The sequence below is a fragment of the Montipora capricornis genome, chromosome 3 (assembly GCF_036669925.1).
Source record: "Montipora capricornis isolate CH-2021 chromosome 3, ASM3666992v2, whole genome shotgun sequence".
NCBI lineage: Eukaryota > Metazoa > Cnidaria > Anthozoa > Scleractinia > Acroporidae > Montipora > Montipora capricornis.
Window position 1 is genome coordinate 62,223,746 of NC_090885.1, and position 21,617 is coordinate 62,245,362.

Sequence of the window (21,617 nt, forward strand, 5' to 3'; positions counted from 1 at the left end):
CAAAGGTCTTTGTCGAAGGAAGATGTTTACTTGTTTGCTTGATGTAAAAAGTGCTATCGAAAGCGAAATCTCTGGTAGTGGCAATTCAATTGATATCGACAAATGCACCAAAGGCTTACAACAGATTACTGCATGGTAGTGAAAAGAGAAACAGTACGAGTCATCATGAAATACCTCGACCCAGAAGGTGTGTTCTCGCGTCCAAGACGGGTATTTCGGAGACGACAGTATTCCTTTCAGGGTCCAAACTACATGTGGCACCTGGATGGCTACGACAAACTGAAACCCTTTGGATTTGCCATTCATGTTGCTATTAATGGTTATATTCGTCGTATTCTCTGGCTTAAGGTTGGCCAAACTAACAATGACCCAAGGGTAGTAATAAGCTATTATCTATCCTGTATACGACAGATCGGAACGGATACGCCAAGAGAGGACATTGAAATAACCGAAGAAATGTATTGTTCAACCCACTCGGAAACAAGCTTTCAAGAATTTGAAGAGCTCGCAGAATTACTCATGGAGGACGAAATACTGAGTTATCCTTCGACTGCAGATGAAACCCTTGTGGTCTATAGGAAGTTAGTGACTTGTTTTGAAAATGCTTTGTGATTTATACAGCATATGAACATCTGCGTGTGACAAGAAAAACTATGATCGCTAACAAAATTTAACGTTGTTTGCTTCAACAGAAGTTCAAGGTAGTGTATCGGCTAGTACCACTAGGTTATGGGTCAGAGCAGGGATGGCGCAGTAGTGAGAGCATTCACCTCCCACCAATGTGGCCCGGGTTCGATTCTCAGATCTGGCGTCAAATGTGGGATGAGTCACTCAGGCGTGAGGGGAAACCGGAGTACCGGAGAAAACCTAATGAGGACAACCAACAAACTCAACCCAAATATGAAGCCGAGTCTGGGAATTGAACCCGGGTCACATTTGTGGGAGGTGGCTGCTCTCACCACTGCCCCATCCCTGCACCCCCTTCTAACTTTAGATCTGAATGATAATAAGCACTCTTAATTCTTACTAGTAGTTCGGCCGGGATTTGTTCAAGAAAGGATTTTATCTTTGCCTTTTAATTTAGGCATGTTACAAACAAACCGTTTAAGTTTGCAACTAAATGATTTGACTTTCTTTCCCAATCAGATCTTAATCTTGATCAGTAATATCCCAGTTGCAGTCTGGCTGCGAAAACCGTGAACTATTAGACTGTATTTCTTAAATATTGATTTAACTTTCATTAGGGACTTTGAGCAACAACAACGGGACCGTCAAGGACAACGCTTAAGATCTGCAAACAAAACAGCAGCTTCGCACACACTGCAACGTTCGGTTTTCGTGTTCGTACATTTCGTCAGCGTTGATTGTAAAACAACAAGTTGACGTGAAATAGCTAAATTTGGCGTTCCATGGTGAACGTGCCACATCTGAGAATAAATTTTCTTCTTCACCCTAATTAGGAGCCATTCCGACCAGTTTCATTATTGAGGAAGAGACATACATGTACCTTCAAGTTCGTCATCACTTAAAAGATTGAAATAGTCGCAAAGTGATTACAATAACACAAATTTACATTTGGAGATGACGTTCCCGATGCCATTTTCTCCCAATCACTTTTCTCCAAATAACACAACCTAAAAATTTTAACAGTGATCGAGGGTAATCAGTCCAAAATAAATTCATCTCCTATGAATTAATTATAAGAGGAAGGATGTTATTAAACTCCTCCCACAGCTCTTGAAATAATTGATAATTAGAAGGGAGTTCGAGGACAAAGGTGCAAGAATGTGCTACGTATACTGGTATTCTTAAGTTGCCTTCGAGCTGCGAAAACGTGATCTGTAGCTCAGGAAACAGGAGTATTTCGCTTCCACTTACGAAGCACAAAAATCTACCGAGTTTCGTGGCATCTAAACCCTTATGTAGGACTTCAAGTGCTTTAAAGACACTCTCTTTCCCTCCATTACTGCTGGGCTGGCTTTTAATTTTTTCCATGACCGCAACGGATGGAAATGAGGGTTTAAGGTAGCCTAGTATATCTTTCCAGCATTCGGCCACGTATTGTGGCCTTTGAATTATGTCTTTGTGAGCTACTTCTGTTAAGATTTGACTGGCATTTTCCTTCGACATTGACCTTTTAAAAAATCGAAGATACTTAACACACCAAGCAGTTGTCATAAAATTCACTACACAGCATTTCTCAATTACTTCCCGTTCAGTTGCCGATACATAATTATTAAATGATTGCAATAACACGTCCGGAGTTATAAGGGACTCTCCATATAAAAAGTATGCTATAAAACTCTTAGATAACAAGAGAGGGAAGTATTGGCAACTAAGATATTAAACCAGACATTATAATTTTTCCTATAGCTTCCCATTCTCAACGCTGAAAGTCATGGCGGATGCAAGAAAGTGTTTCACGTGAGTCTCCACTATTTTGAAACAGCGGCTTCTCATTTGCCGAAAAAAGGGCGCTGGTTGAGAAAAAAAAAGTCGCGAGTTGAAAAAAAAAGTCGCGAGTTGAAAAAAAAAAAAAATCGCGAGTTGAAAAAAAAAGTCGCGAGTTGAAAAAAAAAAAAGTCGCGAGTTGAAAAAAAGTAGCATGTCCCTTCCGGGCCACGGTAATTACACGACACAATATTCCATGTTCATATTGACAAGCTTACCGCTCTAAAAAGAATGAAATCTGGCAGAATTACAGCTTTAGTTCAACAAGAAATAGCGTTTCTAAGCTATGCCGCGCTGATCTACAATATTTAGGTGTAAAAACCCCGTTGAAGACGGTTAACTTTCAATTGTTTTGCTGGGTACTACTATTTCAATACTCTAAAAAATTCGATTTTCCGGTAGGTTGTCTCGTTAGTCTAGTGGGTATCGGAAACTACAAGCTGAAGCCATCGATCCGGGTACAACTCTTTGCCTCGCCTACTGTGAATCTTCTAAGCTTGTTTAAAATCTTTGTTTCGTTGAAGTAGATTTGAAGTATAAAGTAGACTGTGCGTCGTATAAGTTGAATAAAAAGGGAAATGTCAGTTTGAGGGATGGAAAGAAGTGATAACCCCATTGAAATTTGAACGTCTGCGTTCGTTTCAACAATTCTGGAGCAAAAGATAGGGCCCGTACTCACGAGGCTGACAAAATTTGTTTGACTCAACCAAAAATCTCAACAAAAATTGTCTCAGCCAAATTTTCAATTTGGTAATCGTGGCCGCACTTAAAAACTTTGTCTTTAGATCATGCCGTGTAAATTGTAAAATATGTATAGTTTTCAGGCCTGACAAAAATTTGTCCTGCTCTGAAGCAGGACGACGGCGCCTTTGAAGTTTGCCAGAAAGGGTTGACAAAATTTGGTGGGAAAAAAATATCCGTGCGCACTTGTATTACGAAAATGATGACAGATTATTTCGCAAAATAAACAAAAATTTGCCCATTGCGTACGGGCCCATCATAGACTGCTCGCAGTCTAGCACCAACATGGCCGTCTTATCACGTGAATGCAATGAAAGAAAGGAACCAGTAAGATCTACAACGGCGCCTCAGAGAAAACGGCGTGGAAAAATTGCAAGGACCTTGCAAGTCAACGTTTTCAATTCTTTCGTCATTGCCCTTTGACGGTTTCACAATTTCTGAAAAGAAGCCGCTCGAAAACATCAATTTAAAGCGGAAGATCGGTATTCAAAGGAAGGAAAGCGAAGCAGAAATTACGGTTGTGTGCTCACGTTTCCGCACAACTTGCGATTTAGTCGTTCGAGGAACAACTGGGACAAAATGTGTACAACCGAGTTCGAAACGCAGGGGTGAGAGTACTCACCTCGCTCACCAGTTTAATTTGGCTCGGGTTTAACTCCCAGACTTGGCGTCATGATAGCAAAATAGACGAAAATCGACGTTTTTACCATTTGCAAAAAAATCCGTCTGACAGATTTAAGTATTAATTTCCATGCGTGATTGCTCTTTTTTGCTAAGGAAATCCTGAAATTTTAAGTTGGGGTCTTTCGACTAGTTTTTGAACAAAAAGGCCTTTAAAATGTCTTGTTTCCAGTTCCCCTCCAGGATCTCGATTACTGTATTTAGCATTTTCCACTGATTTGCATTTATTTGTTACACGTAGGTAAAATTACATTTCACTTCAATGGGCCATTTCCGAGTTCATGTCTCCCTCCTCTTCAAAGCGAGTCTAAGTGCGAAGTTTTTGTAATGGTAATTAGTTCTACTTTACATATGAATGAAAACTAATTTCAAAACAAAAACTTCGCACTTAGACTCGCTTTGAAGAGGAGGCAGACATGAACTCGGAAATGGCCTATTGCTGTGACTAACAGGTCAGAAGAGACATCCTGTTACTTTAATTTCACAAAGTTCAAAATTCCGAAAACTGTATTAAGCCACCTTAAGTCGCGACAGCAACGCGAACGTTATTTAAGAAAATAATAGTGTGTCATTGTGATTATCTCGCGGTCATTTCCGCTTTTTTAGAAAGTCGAAGCGTGAAAGTTCTTCCAGAATGCAATTGTTATGAATTTCTGTTGGGATTGGTTGGCTGTTTTGATTGGCTGCATCAAAAAAGGGAAGTAATTTAATTAGTTGGCAAAAACAAAATCTCTGTACGCCATAAGCGTGGTTTTCTTCTATGCCAATTTTCAAACACTGCAAGGTTTTTTTATGGGAAGGAAATACACAAGTAAGGTCTGGTTTTGCGCTTATTTAATCAATAGAAGGCTTAGAGGCTTGCAGGCTTGCTTGAATCCCTGATGTTCCGAAGTCTGGCGACCGCGTTATGCCCGCGTTGCAGCTTTATCGAAGGCGTGGTACAGAAGGCATCTGCAGGGGCAGGCTGTCTATATTACAAGTATCTTATATGAGGTATATTGCTGGTATTTTTAGCCAGTATTACAAGATGGCGGCTTTGTAGAGTAAACAAACCGTGTTGACGGTCACTTTTTTTTTAAATTACGTGTGACTTCTAATCCAATACCTGAAAGTTTGTATTGGCTGGGTGCATTTCACTATGTACTGGTAACAATCAAGGCGCTATTCCAGGTGAGAATCAAACACTTTAAAATTCTGAAACGTGAGAATCGTGTAAGCTTTAATACAGGAAATTAGGGTATTGAATAACCAGTTATGATTCTTGTGATCATTTTATGTGCTTTCGGAATCATAATGTCGATTTGCTCAGGCTTCATCATGTCATCCTATGATTCTGTCAGGCACACGAATCATAACCCTGATGTTTTAAGGCTTGAAGGAACCGTTTGTAGAATCATAACCCAAAATTTTGATTTGAAGGAATCATTGTTATGATGCCCTGAAGCTACTTAGCATCATCTGAGGAATCATAACCCATCACTCTTTGTGCAAAAATCATATTACTTGTTTTCTGATGTACAGGAAATCATTTGTGGAATCATAACTTTGATTATGTCAGTGAAGGAAATAGTACTTTCAGTGCCATTCAGCAAAATAATGGTTCAGATCGCCCACAAAGTGAAGCTGCTGTGAATTTTCTTTTTGCAAAAAAGAAACCTGTCAAATTGTATTCAAAGTTTGCTTTTTCTTTCTGTTTTCATGCGTGTTGTAACAGTTCTATTTGTTCAGAGCTACGCTTGTCATGTAAAAGTAATCCTTGCACAGTGCTAAGGAACTTTTAGCAGACCCACATGTTCTTAGATAATTGAATCTGGACTTATAAAAGTGTCGAGGAAACAATAATTCAAGATCATTAAAAACAACAACACAGTTTTATGCTAAACAAATGGTAAAAAACAAGTCTCCGCTTACGAGCCAGAAGGCTCATCAGGCCGGTGCTTATCTCTGGTTTCTGTAGCATGAAGCGACTAGGAGTATTTGTACTCCCCCCTGGATGGGATGCTAGTCCATCGCAGGGTTACCCCCAGCATTACGCCGGTACCCATTTATACACCTGGGTGGAGAGAGGCACCGTGAGAGTAAAGTGTCTTGCCCAAGAACACAACACAATGTCCCCTGCCAGGCCCCGAACCCGGACCACTCGATCCAGAGTCGAGCGCACTAACCATGAGGCCACCGCGCCTCCCACAAATGGTAGCCCTTTATTTATATTACTCATGTAACTCTTTAATATCACGGGATACTTATATAACTTGTATGAGACAGACCTCTCATTTCCATAACATTTTTGTTTGCCTTTCATGATTAAAACATCTAATGTACCACAAAAAATATCCAATGTACACAAAGATGTATTGCTGATGTTTAATAAGTCATATACAATAATTGTTTATGACTCATTAAACAGCAGCAATATGTGTTCATGTACACTGGGTATTTTTTGTCAATATTTGCATCAGATGTGTACAATTCACTATCACACTGCATTTGTAGATCAGTTAAAATAAATCAGCACAAGATTGTCTGAAAACCACTACAGAGGAAGAGTCCAGTTAACGTTGTTAATATTTTCTATCCAATAGTTCGGCAGTTTTTGCGCAAGGAACAAACAAATTCTTCAAATTTTAGTTCATTAATACTTATTGGATTCAAGCTTTCATTTCTTAGAAACATGTATCCTGAAATTATCATGATTGCCAAACTGAATGTATTCACATTCTCATCATCTAACTTTTATGTGGTATATGTATCAAAATCAGGTGATTAGTTTATAGAATCATAATGCATGGTTGCTGATAGAGACAAGAATTAAACGATAAAAAAAAGATAATAATATTATTATCTCACATACATTGTATGATCAATTTCCAAATTGTTACATCCTGCAAAATGTTGAAGGCATTGAAATGATTAAAATTCTTTTGGATAATCACAAAATGCTGCATGAAATTTTAAACTAATCAGCGGGCTTTTCTTTAAAGGCCCACCTTCAACCAACGGGCATTGCATACTGCAGAACAATTTTCTTAAATGAAAATCCCATCTGAAGCTGAAAATTCATCCAATTAGAAGGCTACGATAAGCAATGCAAATTTTCACAACAAAACAAACTGTCAAAAAGCCTGTCGGTGAAGGTGGGCACTACGAGACTCGCAGGTATCATTAATTTATCTTTTGTTCAACTCCAAATCTTTCTTTGCATCTTCACCATATGAGTCTGGCACCTGCCTAATTTCATATCTGCCCACCATCAGTGTCTCGGACCTAATTACATTGATTTCTTCCTTTGTTAGCTCCTGCTCCCTTACTCTCCATCCTTCTCCTCCTCTGCAGCAAAATTAACAAGAAAAAGTTGTTACCTGCAATTATTGTTTCCCTGTGAAAATAAGATGCACAATAACTTTATCTATCTACCCCATTGGATATGTATAGAGGATATTACATAGCCGAAATCTTGTTTTACTCATTTTCGAAATGATGAAAAAGTGCTTACCAACCGCTAAAACACGCATGTTGTGTAACATGAAATGAGATATGAAAGTTACGAAAAACAAATCATGATAATGTAAAATTTTGCAATAAAAATATTAATGTAGTAGAGAAGAATTATATTAAAGCACAAAAGTATCTTACAATGAAGAGGAAGCTCGTGTTTTATCAGCTAATAGTGTTCGTTAACATGACGACTCCTATATTCTCACATGTGAAAGATAAAAATGATATATTGACTGCATGCGGTGAAGACATGATTTTTTAGTAAAAGGAGAAATCTTGGTATTTCATCAGTATCTATATAATAATCAGCCCTTAATATTCACGAGATAGTGTGATGTCTGCAGTCACTGTGGTTTCATAAGGAGGAGCTGGTTACTGCCGACATACCAGCACCTGTGTTGTCACAAATTTGCCTCTCACTGATGGCCTCTTTACAGACCATAGAATAGTGCCATAAAATTTTGGCTCGTATTTCCACTTGAATCTTGAATATTTCAAGATGTCACTAAATGCTTCATAACAGTGCAGACCACAGAAAACTGACGTTGATTTGATTTAATTACGACTGTAACTTCCAAGTGGTAATGAAACTCAAATTATTTCAGTTATGTCTAACGATGATAATTACATGTACATGTATTAAAGGTTACAACAAATCATTTGATTCTGCATAATATAATCTGAAAGCACAACAACTTACGAAAGGAAAAGAGCCCTGCCTGGTCACTATACACTTAATATGCAATGGCGTCTTGAAGGGAAAAGTGTTATTTTCCCTCTAGTTCTAATATTTGACAAAATGCTAATCAATAGGACCTGAAGTAATAGAAGAACATCGACATCAAGAGTGGGGCTATGAAAAATTCATAATACAACTTTGCGAAAGGCCCGCAATTATATACTCACCACGACACACTCTTACATACCCAAGAAACAAAAACATTAAATGTGCACACTTGGCAATACTGTACATTTCAGTGAAGTTTCATACAATTCACCATAATTGTTTAAGCTCTCTTATCATAAAGTGAAAAACCATGCATGCATACTGTAGTGTATTGCAGACCTATGTTACCCAGAGAGCAATGCGTTATGAGTGTGATTGTGTGGACGTAAATAAAAACCAGGAGTTGTGTTTGACATGGTGTTTTATCTAGTTAATCTCTGTTTTAATAATCGGGACTCAATCGCTACACGTGCAGCGACGTCTTCAAGAAAATTAATAAATCAAGATTATTCAACATGCAAATACAGTATCAATAACAGACAAGAGCTGACTTAACAAAAGAATGCTCTCAGACACATCACATACTGCCAGTCGTTTTCTTAACCAAGATCATGGAAACCACACTTTTTTCTCCTCGATGTATCACTTTGTCACAAGTGCTTTATACTTTAAACATGATTCCATTTTTAAAATGTACAGTAATTATTGATTCCATGAACAATTTCATGAAAGCAACGAATCCTAGGTTATGATTCCACCAATGATTTTTCGCGCGACTGGAATCATACCATGTGATTCAGGTGATCGCATGCATGAATCGTATTTGATTCCAGTGCCAATTTTCCAAGTGTGGATAAATCATCATGTGATTAGTGTTATGATTCTCAAGCCTTGGAAAGTCATAAGCAACAATTCTGGTGCCCTGTTAAATCACCTTGTGAATTTAACAACATAATTCCAATGATATCTCGGAAATCCAGTTAACAGTGTTGTGAGTTAATATGTGGAAATAGAGGCGGCCATTGTGAAGTGATGTGTAGACTTCTGTATGTAAGCAGGCTTTAAGGTCTTTTTCCCCCTTATGCCATTCCTGTCTAGGAACTTTTTTATTGTCTGGGCTTTTGTCTGGACATACTTGGTAGAGGGTTAGATTAGCATAATTTGCATATCACTGGAACAACTTTTGGATGTCTCATCCACTTATCAAGACAGTTGTAAAATTCAATACCCCAAAAATCTGTCCTTCCTTGCAGAATCAGTGATGAATTATTAAACAGCAGATGTTTTTGCATTATGATGGAAGGTACAGAAAAAATGCTGAGTGCAAGATTTTGGAGCAAGTCAAAGAAGAGTTAACAAAGTTTGAGGAAAATTCGGAACAGAACAGTGTACTTGTCTTCCCGCCTTTGGCTGCGCAGTATCGCTTCCTTATTCACCAAATTGCTGAAGAACATCCCAGTTTTCAATCAGTATCCATAGGACAAGGAGTACATAGGAGAACTGTGGTATATCGTGCTAAGAGAAGGCAGGTTTAGAGCAAGGTCTTAATCCTTGTTCTAATATTATATCTACCAGCATTCATTGAACTTTTTTGTTAATTTAGAGAGTCACACGAGATGGCACAATCATCTTCAGCAGTTCAAAGGACTTTTTTTGGTAGAGGAAGAGCAAGGTCTGTGGCATAATAATTTATTGTTATTTAATTAGCAAACCTAACCTAAAACTGTTTTATTACTATAGAACATGGTCCAAGATTTCTTGATCTTGTTGTTGTAGGCGATCAAAGCGACCTGATCAGGCACTGTACATTCCTGGAGCAATGAGGCAAGCAAGACAAGAACAACAAGAGCAAAGCTCAAGGAGGGAATGTTCAATAAACAAAGCAGATAATAATGAGATTTCTCAAAATGTTTCACAAACTGTGGAGGGTAGTTCCCGAGTTACAAATGATGTACCTCTATCAGATCTAAGTAATGGCAGTGATTGTAGGAAAACTGACAAATTTAATCATCAACAGTATGATGAAGCTACAAAAGCTGAATCTACTAATGGCATTACTCTGCCTTTATGTTCTGAAGCTGAAGGTGTTTCAAAAGATACAGGTGGTACATTTACTGAAGAACAACGTAATGATATGCAATCACAAGTTTCAGCAGATCAGAGACAGAAAACACAAAATCCTTACAAGGATTGCAGTGAAAGTGTAGGAAAAGCAGGTGTTAATCAAACACTACTAGGTGCAGTCTTTGTATCCAATACTTCTGAAAGTCTTCAAATCAGCGAGAAGTCAATAGAAGAACCAGACAAAATTAGTGATATGAATTCTCAGACTTTTGCAAAGGAACCAGATTGCAGCAAATGCAGCGTTGGTAATCAAGATGTGAAGGAAACATCTATGACTAAAGAGGCAGTTCTAGACTCAGAATCTTTTGAATGCTTGTCAACTCATGGATCATTCAGCCACTGTCAGGACTCTCTCTTAAAGAGTCTTAGAGAGTGCTCTGTTGAAAAGGATCAGAAGGTGATTGCAAGTGGAGTTGTTGACAATGCTGTTGATTTAAGCAACAGAGATAGTGAAAGTGAAGGAGTAAATCGTGAACATAAAGTGCTATTGAAAGAGAGCATTAGAACACGTGAAAATGTCACTGCTGCAGTACTGTTAAAACCCTCTTGCCTCAAACCTGGAATAACATCAAAATCTGATTTGATTAGTAGAGGAAACAACAATGATGTAAATGACGCTGTAGGTCCGGAAGAGTGTCCTCAGCATTTTGCTGGTGGGATCTCCAGTGAGTGCAAAGAAAACATGGCTGAGTCAAATTCAAATGGGTATGGCTCAACAGATATTAGTAACCAGGAACCTCAAGTACCGGTATTTTGCATCCCTCCATGCATAACCTCGTCAGAAAAGTCTGTAGAAGCAGCTTCAGACATTCTACACCCAATTTGTTCAAGTAACACAACTCATTTGGAAAATGATGAGGAGAAATGCATGAAAAAGCCTTTTGAAAGTGGGAGTAGTCCAGAGTCTCCAGATGTGGAACTAAATCAAAGTGTAGAAACTGAAGAACTCCAAACAGAGCTATGTAAGTCATGTACCAATAAGAAAAAGAAATCAAAGAAAGAAAAGAGCAAAGATGAAGAGAAAACAAAATCTAAGGAAAAGAAGGAGAAAAAGAAAAATAAGGATAAGAAAAGTGGAAAAAATCAGCAATCTGAGAGTAATGATCAAGAGACAAACTCAGATTCTGTGACGAAAATTAAAGATAAAAGGAAACCAATGACCAAAGAGTTGTCTTCTAAGAAGAGCAAAGCAAAAGATTTGAACAGTTTTGAGGTGAGAAGGGAAGGTATTCTTGATGGCAAGGAAAGGGATTGCAATGACAGCAAGGACGATGACAACTGGGAATCCATTTTTGATGAGAGTGGAGATTGCCTTAAACCAGAGCATTTAGAAGAGGTGAGTTCTTTTGGGGGAAAAACAGTCAGTTAGTAAGCTGGTATTCAGTCATTATTTTTATCTACAGTAAATATTGGGGAGTAGGGCAGGTGCAGTGGTGATAGCACTCGCCTTCCACCAATGTGGCCCAGGATCGATTCCCGGATTCTACGCCATATGTGGGTTGAGTTTGTTGGTTCTCTACTCTGCTCCGAGAGGTTTTTTCCCCGGGTACTCCGGTTTCCCCCTCTCCTCAAAAACCAACATTTGCAGGCGTAGCTCAGTTGGCTAGTGCCCAGCTTTCAGAGCAAGGGGTCCCCAGTTCGATCCTCGGTGACTTCAATGTCTGTTTCCACTTTCCTCTGACCCGTGTAGCTAATGCTTTAAATATCTGTGAAACGGAGCACTGACAGAGGGAGGGGGGTAAAAGGTGCACCGTCAGCTTCCATTGATACCAGTTTCATAACTGAAAAAACTACTGACATTAAATACATTGACTTTACTTTTTTACTTTTTTACCAACCTACTCAACCAATGTAACAAAAATGCACTAGATGACTACTTGATAATAACATTTATGATACATTGGTGTCACCAGCTTGATTTTGATTGGCTATAAGCACAGAACTAATTCTTGCTTGCCGTTTTTCTTACATCATACCTACAGACAATAGATTTTATATATTCATGAAGAATTGACATCGTACCTACAGACAATAGTTTTATGCATGCAGAAGTGACATCACCTAACACACTAACCAGCAGAGAAAAGGGAAGAAGACTCTGCCAACCGCAGAAACATTCTTTGATTTGCCGCTCATGCAAAGAAATAGATGAGTCAGCCCTCTTGTCTTTACAAGTGCAGCTCAGTATATGCATAATAAAACAAATATTGGATTCAGTTTTCACATGATAGCGATAATTATCAAGGCCAAAGTTTGTGTTATCCACCTCAACCTTCGGCTTCGGCAGATAACACAAACTTTGGCCTTGATAATTATTGCTATCATGCTCAACCTCATCCAATAATTGTTAAATATTTGTTATTGACCAAGCGTGAAGTCAAGATGGCTGGATATTGGCCAAGTTCTTTTTTTGCGTGTTCATCTCGGTCCATGAACACGCCAAACAAGAACAAGGCAAATATCCAGCCATCTTGACGGAACAAGCTTGGTCAATAATAGGTTTATTATATGAGATAAAACACCATAAAATGATCTTTGATCTTGTGGGACCAAGCGAGAAATCCCGAGCAGGCAAGATAGCTCCATCTTGTCCACTCGGGTAGCCAATCACAGTGCGGGATTTGGTTATTCTTCCTCATCTTGCTCATCAAGAATTCAACTTCAATAGACTCCATCTTGCATGCATTTTGGCTTTGAAGCCACAAATGGAAGGCATATTTCCTTGATTTTTAATACCAACATTCACCTCATTGCCTTCACAGAGGATAACCCCCTTTGCTCCAAGAGCATGCATCACCACTGCAAGCCAAACACTGAAGATGAGGAGCTAACCTCTTCTCTGGAAAATTTCATTGTACTAACCTTTTTTGCAACTTATCCATCCTGACCTTCCTAAAATTTTCAGACAGCGACTGATACAGAACTGAGCTTTGCTCTCACATGCTTGCCTCCATCAAGCCAGAGATCTCTCAAGCCCTCAAGTCTTTACTTGATAAAATCCATTCCACTGAAGATTCCAACTTGAAGGTGATATGCACCACTGCCTCATCCCTGACTTCCACCGCTAGTCAGTGCACATACTTGCCTGAGAGTGATCATAAGTTCATCACCAAAGCTAGCCAGATTCCTGGCTTTTCATATTATGAGAATGAACCACAGGGTCCCCTGCCTGAACCTACCAGAAGCCTGCAACCTCCCTGTTTTCCCCCGGGAATCCAGGTATGCCAGTCCCCTTGCCTAGACACATTTTATCACCACCATCACATTCATATTACCATCAACAGTGGGGCCACTGGTTACATGATTCACCAGTCCTCTGTTCAGAAGCTGGGAGTTGAGATTGTTAAGAGTGGAAGTCCGCTCACCAGGCTGATGGTTCTTCCTCATTGAAGGTCATCGGTGAAACTAAGATTTCCTGCACCAGTGTCACAGTTGTTTTCTCAAACCTCACACGTATTATTTTATAACTTCTTTATTCGCAAACTGCAGACACTCAAGTACAAAAAAACTGCCTCTCTTTTCCTGTGCTCACTCAACCAGCCCTAACTGGTTTTATTTCGTGCATCCGTAATGTCATGTAAGGTCTACCCAAGTGTCACAGTTTCATTCCCACACCAGTGGAAACCATGTGTTCCAGTTTGAGAGTGTGGTAGCAGAACATCTGGATGTAGAGGTCCTCGCTGGAACCCCTTTTATGGAGATTAACAACATCGCTGTTCATTCTCAATGCCCAGCCATCAACCATCAGCAGTCCACAACCCGACCATCTTCACCGCATATTACTATCTTCTCATGAGGTGTACGGCTTGACCCAGACAATCTTTTACAGCCCTTCACTTTTCATTGGTGACCTGGTGTACCTCTATTGTGACTGCAACAAATCTTGTGCCATTGATGGTGCATGGTGCCTCCTATCATGTCAAGAAGTCTGAGTGCTGCAAAGTGCCCATAGATACCTCTCCCTCTCTGCTTCATAGCTCAAGCAGCACACCTTTTGACATCAATGAGGACAAAGACGCCCACACCACCATCCCCACAGATACCAGTCACTCCTTCCACTCCTGAGTCGCCTCGGTACCTGAACGCAGCTGATATGTTGCCTCCACCCACCACATCTCCAATACCAGCACTCTTTCCGCACCCCTTCCCACCGGTGCACTACCTTGAGGACTACTGGTATGTACTGTATTAGAATGCCCTCTCAAACCCCTGTCTTCTGTTCTTACAAGAGAAAATAAATTAATGAAAGGACAGTTATACCATTAATTAGGCATTGTTGTTGTGTTAATTCACTGTATTGCTTTGTGAGCTGCTTGCACCATGGCAAGTGGACTCTGTGTTTGTAAACCCAGATGCCAAGTTGTTCTGGTAAAGTTGTTCTCGTTCTCGTGGAGCTTTGTTTGCACCGTGGATTTTCTATGTGGATCTGCCCAAAATGATATGCTTTACAAACAAATTAAAACCTATTAAGAGAAAGAGTTTGTTAAATCAAAAGTCACTTGGTGTAATTGAATAATGGAATCTCACTAAAACATATTAATTAAAAGAAATTTCAGCTTGTGGTCAGAATGGAACTTGGCCCTGGCATAACTGTGTGCAAATCGTGCGCCCTATCCACTAAACCACACTGGCTTTCAATAACCATGACCTACATCTCTACTTGCACTCTGAAAGACGTGTTGTGAAGTGTGACCAATTGCATGAAAATTGATTACATTGCAGACTCAAAACGGCAGTATGACAAGATAGGTTGTATGCAAAGTTGGAATAACAGTTTAGGAATGTTTAAGATTACTAAATGCTTAAGCCGCGGCTACCCAAGCAATTTTTTTGCTTATGATGGTCGCTTTGCCAGTGTGCGGTGTAGGGTGTAGCCACCCTAGCACGGGTTATGCAACAGCTGAAAAAGTCGCAGAAAAAAATCACGAGAAATTGAAAGAGTTGAATTTTTTGCAACAAAGTCGGGAACTTTCAATAATTATTGTCACTTGTGTATGCACATTGCAACATTGTGCCCTGCATTCGTGACAAATTGCGATGCGTCAAGGGGTTATCGAGCCAATCGCATGCGAATCACAAAAAATCTCAGCAAATTGTCGCCAATTGTAGCCACCACTGCTCATTGGCAACACAACAATTTTCCAAAAATCACATCACCATTGTAAGCAAAAAAATCTCTCTGCTCTAGTATTTTAGACTTTAAAGACTTCCGTGTTGGATTATGTTGAGTTTTTATGGCTTTAACTGTCTCATATATTTTATTTTCCTGTATGGTGATAGAGGTTTCTTTCTCTCGTGGCCCATCTAGGTTAGCTCTGCCACTTGTTTATTAAAGTCACAAACCTAGCGTTATTAGAGTCTCTTCTTATTTTTAAAATTGTTTTCGGGCCCTTTTGTGCGTCCTCGCCATTAATTATTACTGAATGTTAAATTGTGAACAAGTTTTATGATCGCATAGGTGTAGGCACACATGGGTGTAGTCGGATGCCGATGGAGTTTTATTCTGGTTATTCACACACACCGCCTGGTTGTGTGTGCTCTCTGCTTTTGCATAATGTGCTAACCTACTTATAGATGCGTATGCGAAATGTAATATACAATAGGTGCTAATTTGGTGCCACTATGTTACATGCATAATGTGCCAACCTACTTACATATGCGTATACGAAATGTAATATACAATAGGTGCTAATTTGGTGCCGCTATGTTACATGCATAATGTGCCAACCTACTTACATATGCGTATGCGAAATGTAATATACAATAGGTGCTAATTTGGTGCCGCTATGTTACAATGGGTATCATATGTCAGTAGCCGGTTAAATTTGATTTCAGGTCAAGATGATTATATGCTAATTGTAGATTGATTTGCAATTTCTTTGTCTCTATTTATAACAGATGATAATGAATACCAGACACAAAGAAATTACAAATCAACCTACAGTAGGTTAAAATAATTTTTACCTGAAATCAAATTTAACCTGTAACATATCCACCTGACTGTGTGTTTTCTAATTTCTTAGGGTTGGCACTATAATTTGTGAAATGAAACAAAACGAAAACGAAGTGATACAGAAACAATCCTAAACATTCATTAAAGCTATATAACCTTAGGCCTAATGTTAGCATTGGTTAACGGTTAGGGTTGTACCCGCCCCGAAAATTTCAATCCGTTGTGGAAAATAGTAATTTTGGTCGGCCATGTTGGTCAGATCAACATTTTGCGAAACAGATTGAAATTTTCCTTTGGTACAACCCTAACTGTTTACCAGTGCTAACATTAGGCCTAAAAACTTTAGTTTAGGCCTAATTAGGCTTAAGGTTAGCTTTAATTAATGAGTGCTTAGGATTTTTTTTGTATTTCGTTTCGTTTTGCAAATTAGTGTAAGCCATCTCTTAGCCAGGATAATACACTGTAGATGCCTATGTTCAAATGTAATTTAGCTTCAAATTGCTGTCTTATTTTTCTTTATGTCTTCAGTTGTCAAGACTAACAGGGATTGCAAACCCAGAAGTTCAAAAAACCCAGTTTGATTACTACTCACTCACTCCAAAGAATTATTGTGCAATGGAGGATGACGGTTTGTCTGCTTCTTAATACCTTCAGAATTCAGCAAAAAAAAATACACTTTACAATGTTGGCATGATTTGAATGCAAGCTTTACAAGTGCAGTGCAACATAGCTACAATGATATTACACTTAATTCCAAGATGTAAAGGTCGCATCATTTTGGTGTTCTCACAAAGGGATTATTCCAAGACCTTTCATCTTTAAAAAATAAATATTTAATAAATATTATTTACTGAGAAGTGGTCCACCACTCTAACCAACACCGAGGTTCACGAATAATAATAATAGTTAAATATTAAACTATTTTAGTATGTACCACGCAAGTTGAATAATCAGCCGAGATTATCAATAAATTGGTTCCAAGTAAACAAAGTGAAACAGGAAGCTATTTTGTTTTACTCAGTTTACTCACAGGTTAGCATTACTTGCTATCCAACTCAGAGCTTGCCAGTGAGAATGCATAGAAAGCACTATTAACTTCTGTGGTATTTACTTAACTGCCTAGAAATTCAAGAGGATAAGAAAAGGAGAATTGGCCTTTTAAAATGGGTAACCGCATAACATTGATGTAATCATGCCTCACATTCTGTAGCTTTGAAAATTAGCATATTGATTTTCTCTAATTTAATTTGCACATTCAGTTTGTGCATCAGCATTGCAATCTCAATTTTCAGGTCTCTTGCTCTCTGGACTAAGTAATATTACTTTAAATAAGCACTTTCTGTCTATGATATCCAAATGACCGTGCGATACCATACACGTTAAATTAAAAGTTTCGGAAGATTCAGATACACCTGTACATCCTCACAGGCTCCATGTAACCTTAAATTTGGTCAGCTCACACCATTATTTTGCATAGTATTAAAAAAGAAATGTATGTCTATACAATCGTATAACAGACAGACCCATTGTGATTTAATTAGTGTGTTGTTTCATGGCCTTTTCATTGCTTCCACACACTGACAGCTCACTTAGCATCAGATCTCAATAAAGTATTGTTAAATTTCTGTGTGGAAGATCACAAGTTCAATGCCTGGCCTGAGATGATTACTTGGGAAAATTGACACTTGTGACAGTTCCTAACGTAGTAGGATAGTTAGACATATTTTAATTAAAGAAATTATTTTATAATTCATTAACTTGCACTGTCTGTCATATTTTGTTTTCCTCCAGAGTTTGGCCATATTGTTGAGATCTATGATTTTTCCCCTGATTTAAATACGCAAGACATAATGCAAGCTATGAGTTCCTTCAGGTAAATTGAAATTATCCAAATCCCACAATCTGAACATTCCTATGTTACTGTTACAGTTCCTGTACTTAAACAAAATTATTGTTAATTAATGAAGTGAAATCATCTTTAGTTAGAGCACCTAACCCCGTACTTTTTCGGGAACAAATAAAATTAATTTTCACATTATCTGGGGTACTTGCACTAAAATAATTTGAGATTTTCTGTGGTCCTTAATGAAAGAAAAGAAAAAGGAGAAAAGCGCAAATTATTTTTAATTAGTGCAAGTACCCCAGATAATGTGAAAATTAATTTTATATTTGTTTAGAGTTTTGTTTAGTCCAAGCAAAGTTGTTGATGTCCATAATTATTAATAATAATAATAATGATAAATTCTGTTGTGTCATCATCATTGTCCAGCAAGACACTTTGATTTCAATATTTTTTCCCTTTGGTCTGTAATCAAGATGTTTGGAATTTATATATTAGATTTCAAGGTTTGTATTGACAAAATGATCGCCTTCACTTTTTCAGGACCAAAGGTTTTGATATCAAATGGGTTGATGATACACATGCTCTGGGAATCTTCTCAAGTTATATCGCAGGTGGTTAGATTTATTGCAGGGATTTCATTTTAGCTGTGGTTGTTTCATCATTAGTGTGGCAAATTGTTACCATGGTCGTGTAACAGGTCCCCAAAAATTAAATTTTTGTAATGTTCAGACTTAGAGACCTGTGTCCCAATTAACTCGTAGCAAGCTTAAGGGTGAATTATTTACTATTGTATGTTGTTACTATTTGAATTGTATTTTGGCTTGCTAGCTTCATATTTGACACACTCTTGGCAAGACTTCAGCTGTTTAACCCTTTGACGGCTAAACTGGCTGTCTTACACCAGTGAGACAATTCTACTCGTCAATGGGGAATCCCAGGAATCAATGGGTTAAGTCAATTGCAACTGAAGTATATTGTGTGCAGTGGTCTTGACAGAGCCTTACCATGCAGCCTAGTTCCAATTTATTTTAATCATATTTACACACATCTGCTGTCAGTTATTCCTTGCTTGAATACACATGTAATTTAATCTAGTGGATAAATCACTTGATTAAATTTTTGACCTTGGATATTGCATTTCTAGCTTTCTGATTGGTTCACTTAGTCTTATTTATCGGTTCATATACCGTATGACGTAGCGTGGAAACAGATTTTGTTAAGTGTTGCCAAGTTGAAAAAATTTGGCTTTAATTTAATAATTAAAAAATAATAATAATTATATAGTAATTATAACTAGAAGAGGTATTCCATTTGCAATTGTTGGATACGAGACTGGATATAGCCAACTCATATCCAACAGTCACTCATGTTTATTTGTTATTATTATTATTATTATTATTATTATTATTATTATTATTGCTTTATGCAGCCTTTCCACAAGGTGGCCTTCGTCTGCTAAAAGATATCCTCTAAAATACAAATAAAGTTGAAAATGTAAAAAGGAGGTAAAATAAGTATATCTATTTAACACTGTTTAATAAAAACGTTAAGCTGAGAGGTTATCTTTGACCTTTTTCATTAAATGCTTCAAAGTCATCTTAGAAAACTGATTAAAATCAATACTGTTCCTTACACATCCAGGTAAAACATTAAAGCTTTTTCGACTTGGATATTGCATTTCTAGCTTTCTGATTGGTTCACTCAGTCTCGGTTATCATCTCATATACCGTATGACCTAGTATGGAAACCGATTTTGTTAAGTCTTGCCAGGCTGAAAAAACTTGTCTTTAATTTCCAAGTGTTCAGAATTTTAATGAGAATTTAAGGAAAAAAAGTAATTACTGGACCAGGTATTCCATTAACGCACTTGTTGGATATGAGACTGGTTATAGCCAACTAATATCCAACAGGCCTGCACTCATGTTTATTGTTAAATATCCAGCAGTTAGAGTGGTAGTGACAGGTACAAAAACTTTGGTCAATTTTTGGTTGACAAGTTTTTTTAAAATGAAGACGTCATATTTTTGTGGGAAAAAAATTTGGTTAAAGGATTCACTTGAATCATTGGGGCCTGGCAGGTATTTTTTCCCATTGTGTTTCTCACTTATCTAGTGGACAATTATGGCAATTATTATTGCCTCTCATAGACACCTGAAAAATTCAGGGAGCAAGTCAATGGAGACCTTAAGCAAGGACAACGACGGTGACAATGAGAATGCGACATGACAATAGGTTTAATCAGCAAAAGCAATAGTTCTGCATGTGCGTGTTAACTTTCTTCGCCGTTCGACGTGAAATGATCAAATTTGAAGTCATGTGGAGGACGAGAGCACCTGACAATAAATTTTGAATTTTTTCCCTAAATACCCACACCGTTCTCACCAATTTTATTCTTGGAATGTGTACTCACACTCTCCTAGCCAGGCGACTTGGAGTAATTTTAAAATTATTACAGTAACAGGAAATAATATTTTTAGACGTTCTCGTACCCATTGTCGTCATCCTTGCTTAGGGTCCCTAATTACTCCAAACTGAAAAGCTTCACGGTTCAGTTGGTAGAGCAGTGCAGCAGTATCACAGAGGTCATAGGTTCAAATCCCATTGAAGCAGCCTGAATTTTCACAGCTGTCTATGAGAGATAATTGCTTAAATTGTCCAGATTAGTGCAAGGGTCACTGCTACCTTTCGTCTATAACCTGCACTTCAAATACCCTATTAATTACATAATTTCTTTCATTCTGCTTCTTACTAACAGCTAAAGATGCCATACAGCTGTGCTCAACTCCACTGATGAAACTCAGACCCATAAGTCAAGGGACACCAGAGTCAAGGAAGAAAGCAAGCAACTGTTTTGGTATGAAAATCACCACCATGTTGTTTTCAGTGAATACCAGACTCCATTAGAATATTGGCCACAACTTAAGGATGATTAGGTGTGCAGATTGCAAGGATTTTTTTATATTCCTTAATTCAGAACTAAGCTTGCCTCATATGCTCAATGTGTCACATTATTGTGGCCCATTTGTTTCATGGTAAAAGTAATAATGCTGTTTTTTTAGAGTTTCTGCAACCCTACAAAGAGAGGCCACAGACCAGCAAGCTGCTTGCTGACAGGCTTGTTACAGGAGCTCTTGGTATGACGTCAAAAATGACAAGAGAGGAGAGGGTCAAGGAAAGAGAAAAACTGAAAGAGGCTAAAAGTATGTTCTATTCTACTGTATGTGTGCCTGGGAAGGGGGTGGGGGGGGTGGGGGGGTGGGGTAGCATGAGAAAATATTCTCCCTACATGTTTTCCCATAAATTGAAGCAACCAAAGGCAAGAGTCTTTTGCACCCAAGTTTTCATTGTGACAATGACAACACTGCACTGGTGGCTCAGTTGGTTGAGTACCGGACTATCACGCAGGAGGTCGCGAGTTCAACTCCGGCCGGACCAACACTCAGGGTCTTTAAATAACTGAGGAGAAAGTGCTGCCTTTGTAATTACATCTGCAAATGGCCGGAGGTCCCGTCTCACAACCCTTAAATGTAAATAATCCTGTGGGACGTAAAAGAACCCACACACTTGTCGCTAAGAGTAGGGCACGTAGTTCCCGGTGTTTG

General features: G+C 38.4%; 1 protein-coding gene across 3 annotated transcripts in view; it reads left to right on the plus strand.

The window, feature by feature from the left end:
* Positions 1 to 4,889: 4,889 nt before the first annotated feature.
* The window catches only part of LOC138043639 (uncharacterized protein DDB_G0284459-like), a 17,736-nt gene continuing 1,008 nt past the window's right edge, over positions 4,890 to 21,617 (plus strand). The window contains exons 1-9 of one of the 3 annotated variants that reach the window (XM_068890006.1): positions 4,890 to 5,043; positions 9,349 to 9,624; positions 9,703 to 9,767; positions 9,872 to 11,555; positions 16,701 to 16,800; positions 17,964 to 18,045; positions 18,556 to 18,626; positions 20,771 to 20,869; positions 21,075 to 21,215. In XM_068890006.1, coding sequence (XP_068746107.1) covers positions 9,376 to 9,624; positions 9,703 to 9,767; positions 9,872 to 11,555; positions 16,701 to 16,800; positions 17,964 to 18,045; positions 18,556 to 18,626; positions 20,771 to 20,869; positions 21,075 to 21,215 — 2,491 coding nt within the window. In that variant the 5' untranslated portion in view covers positions 4,890 to 5,043; positions 9,349 to 9,375. Of the gene's footprint in view, positions 5,044 to 9,348; positions 9,625 to 9,698; positions 9,768 to 9,871; positions 11,556 to 16,700; positions 16,801 to 17,963; positions 18,046 to 18,555; positions 18,627 to 20,770; positions 20,870 to 21,074; positions 21,216 to 21,617 lie in introns of all 3 variants that reach the window. The other 2 variants (XM_068890007.1, XM_068890008.1) reach the window with 2 other exon arrangements.